This window comes from Aplysia californica, unplaced genomic scaffold, assembly GCF_000002075.1.
Source record: "Aplysia californica isolate F4 #8 unplaced genomic scaffold, AplCal3.0 scaffold00470, whole genome shotgun sequence".
NCBI lineage: Eukaryota > Metazoa > Mollusca > Gastropoda > Aplysiida > Aplysiidae > Aplysia > Aplysia californica.
In genome coordinates this window covers 69786-71729 of record NW_004797740.1, presented here as the reverse complement: position 1 = coordinate 71729, position 1944 = coordinate 69786, and the positions used below count along the sequence as shown (strand labels likewise).

At 41.8% G+C, this 1944-nt stretch overlaps 1 protein-coding gene across 1 annotated transcript in view; it reads left to right on the top strand.

Annotated features, from left to right (window-relative positions):
* LOC101854190 (solute carrier organic anion transporter family member 2B1) overlaps positions 1 to 1944 on the top strand; it is a gene marked incomplete in the record, with an annotated part of 16424 nt that overhangs the window by 2492 nt on the left and 11988 nt on the right. Inside the window, 2 exon segments of the mRNA XM_013086469.2 lie at positions 219 to 468; positions 1505 to 1860. Of these exon segments, the coding sequence (XP_012941923.2) occupies positions 219 to 468; positions 1505 to 1860 (606 nt within the window).

Below are 1944 nucleotides of genomic sequence, written 5' to 3'. Positions count from 1 at the left end.
AGTGTCATCATTTATGTTACCGTCTATTTTTATCGATAACACGTTTATGGATTAAGGGCAGTATTAATGATAATTAAGAAAAAAAAAAAACATCAATTAAATAAATAAATAAATTGAAAGACATAATACGCCAGAATGCACATTTACCCATAAGCCATCCAACAAACAACTTATACCGTAATGGGGCCATCAGCGCTTCTTTTTTCCCCCCTCACAAGATACGTTGATGACGTCGAAAGATCAGCGGTTTGTAGGTGCCTGGTGGTTGTCCTATCTCATCTTCGGAATCGGTACCGCCTCTGTGTCTGCCTTGATCATGCTCATGCCTCGCTCACTCGTGTCCAGCCGGCGGCAATGGGAGGCGCTTCAACGGGCCAAAGAGGACTTCAAATACAAGGGGCGGGGCGAAGGTGGGGCTAATGCACATGGTAACGCCCACACTGAAGGCAGTGTTGGAGACGCCATCAGGTAAACTCTGTCCCCCCCCCCGCCCATCCTCTCCTTTCCCCTTCCAGGTTTGTAGAAAAGGGTAAAATATATTGTAGTACTACTAGTTGGTATAATTTCAATATATTGGTATATACACTCACAAAAACAAATAAATAAACAAACAAACACACACACACATACTCACACACACAATAGTCAAGTTCCACATCTAAATGGAGAGCTCGGTTAAAAAAAAAAATTGAACAGTAAAACAAACAAGAAGACCCTTTCATCACGTTTGACAAGAAATATCTGAGGCAGCGTGGAGGAATCAGGCTCTCGTCAATTTTTTGGGCATGTAGAGTTATCGGTATCATCTTAAAGCTTCTTCACGTGTCTTTATTTGGATGAAAAAAATATTCATTTATCTTGAATACAAGTCCAGATATTGCGAATGAAGGAGGTGGGGGTCACCTGTTTTCAGAAGAAAAATTAGTGAGAAAATGGCCGCCAAAGATTAGTTATTTTCTTAGCTTAAGAGTCTGTTGTAACTGAAAATGTACTTTTTTTGTGCCTTTAATCAAAGCTTTTCAGAAAAATCCACACAGAAATGAGTTCTTTAATGGGCATAAAAAGGTGTTGAGCCAAAAAACAAATATTTGATAAAAATTCACAAACCTGCGGATAAATGCAAGTTCCTTTGCATTAATTATTTTGACGAGAGCCTGATTCCACTACGCTGCCTCACATATGACATGTCACGGTACCTACAGAAACGTATGATTGTGGTCGCTGAAAAGGTGCAAGATTTCCAGTTGCAAGTAACTAATTATGTATAACTGTATGACTTTTTGTGCATGAGTGTGTGTGTGTGTGTGTTTGTGTGTGTGTGTGTGTGTGTGTGTGTGTGTGTGTGTATGTGTGTGTGTGTGTGTGTGTGTCAGTGTCTGTGCTTGTACTTACGTGTTTATCTTTCTGTTTGTTTTCTCTCTTAGCTGGTATGCCAATAACAATACCAGCATCAACTTACAGCTGATATTTTATCAATTCTATTTCAAAACATATTTCTTCAAAGGAAAGTCAGTGTTGTAATCCAGCCTGAGAAAGAAAAGGTCAACACAATTCAAGGCAAACTGGACAGCCACACCCACAACGCCACGCCACGCCCACACGTCTCCATCCCTTTCAAACGCACATTCAGTTGGGAGCCAGACCCGCTCAGTGTAGAGAGGAAGAGCAGTCTCGCGATGGCTAAACAGGACACAGGAACTGAACGTCAGTCTGATTTGTCAGGTCCTCCTTCGCCTGTTACCAAGACAGAAGACTCATCGACCTACAAAGACACAAGTTTTTCTTCAGTGTCTGACTCGGAGAGTGTCGAGAGTGGTCAATTCCCAGGTCAAAACCCTAGCTGCTGGGGAATGCTAAAAGGTTTGTACTGTCTGTCTGTCTGTCTGTCTGTCTGTCTGTCTGTCTGTCTGTCTGTCTGTCTGTCTGTCTGTCTCTCTGTCTCTC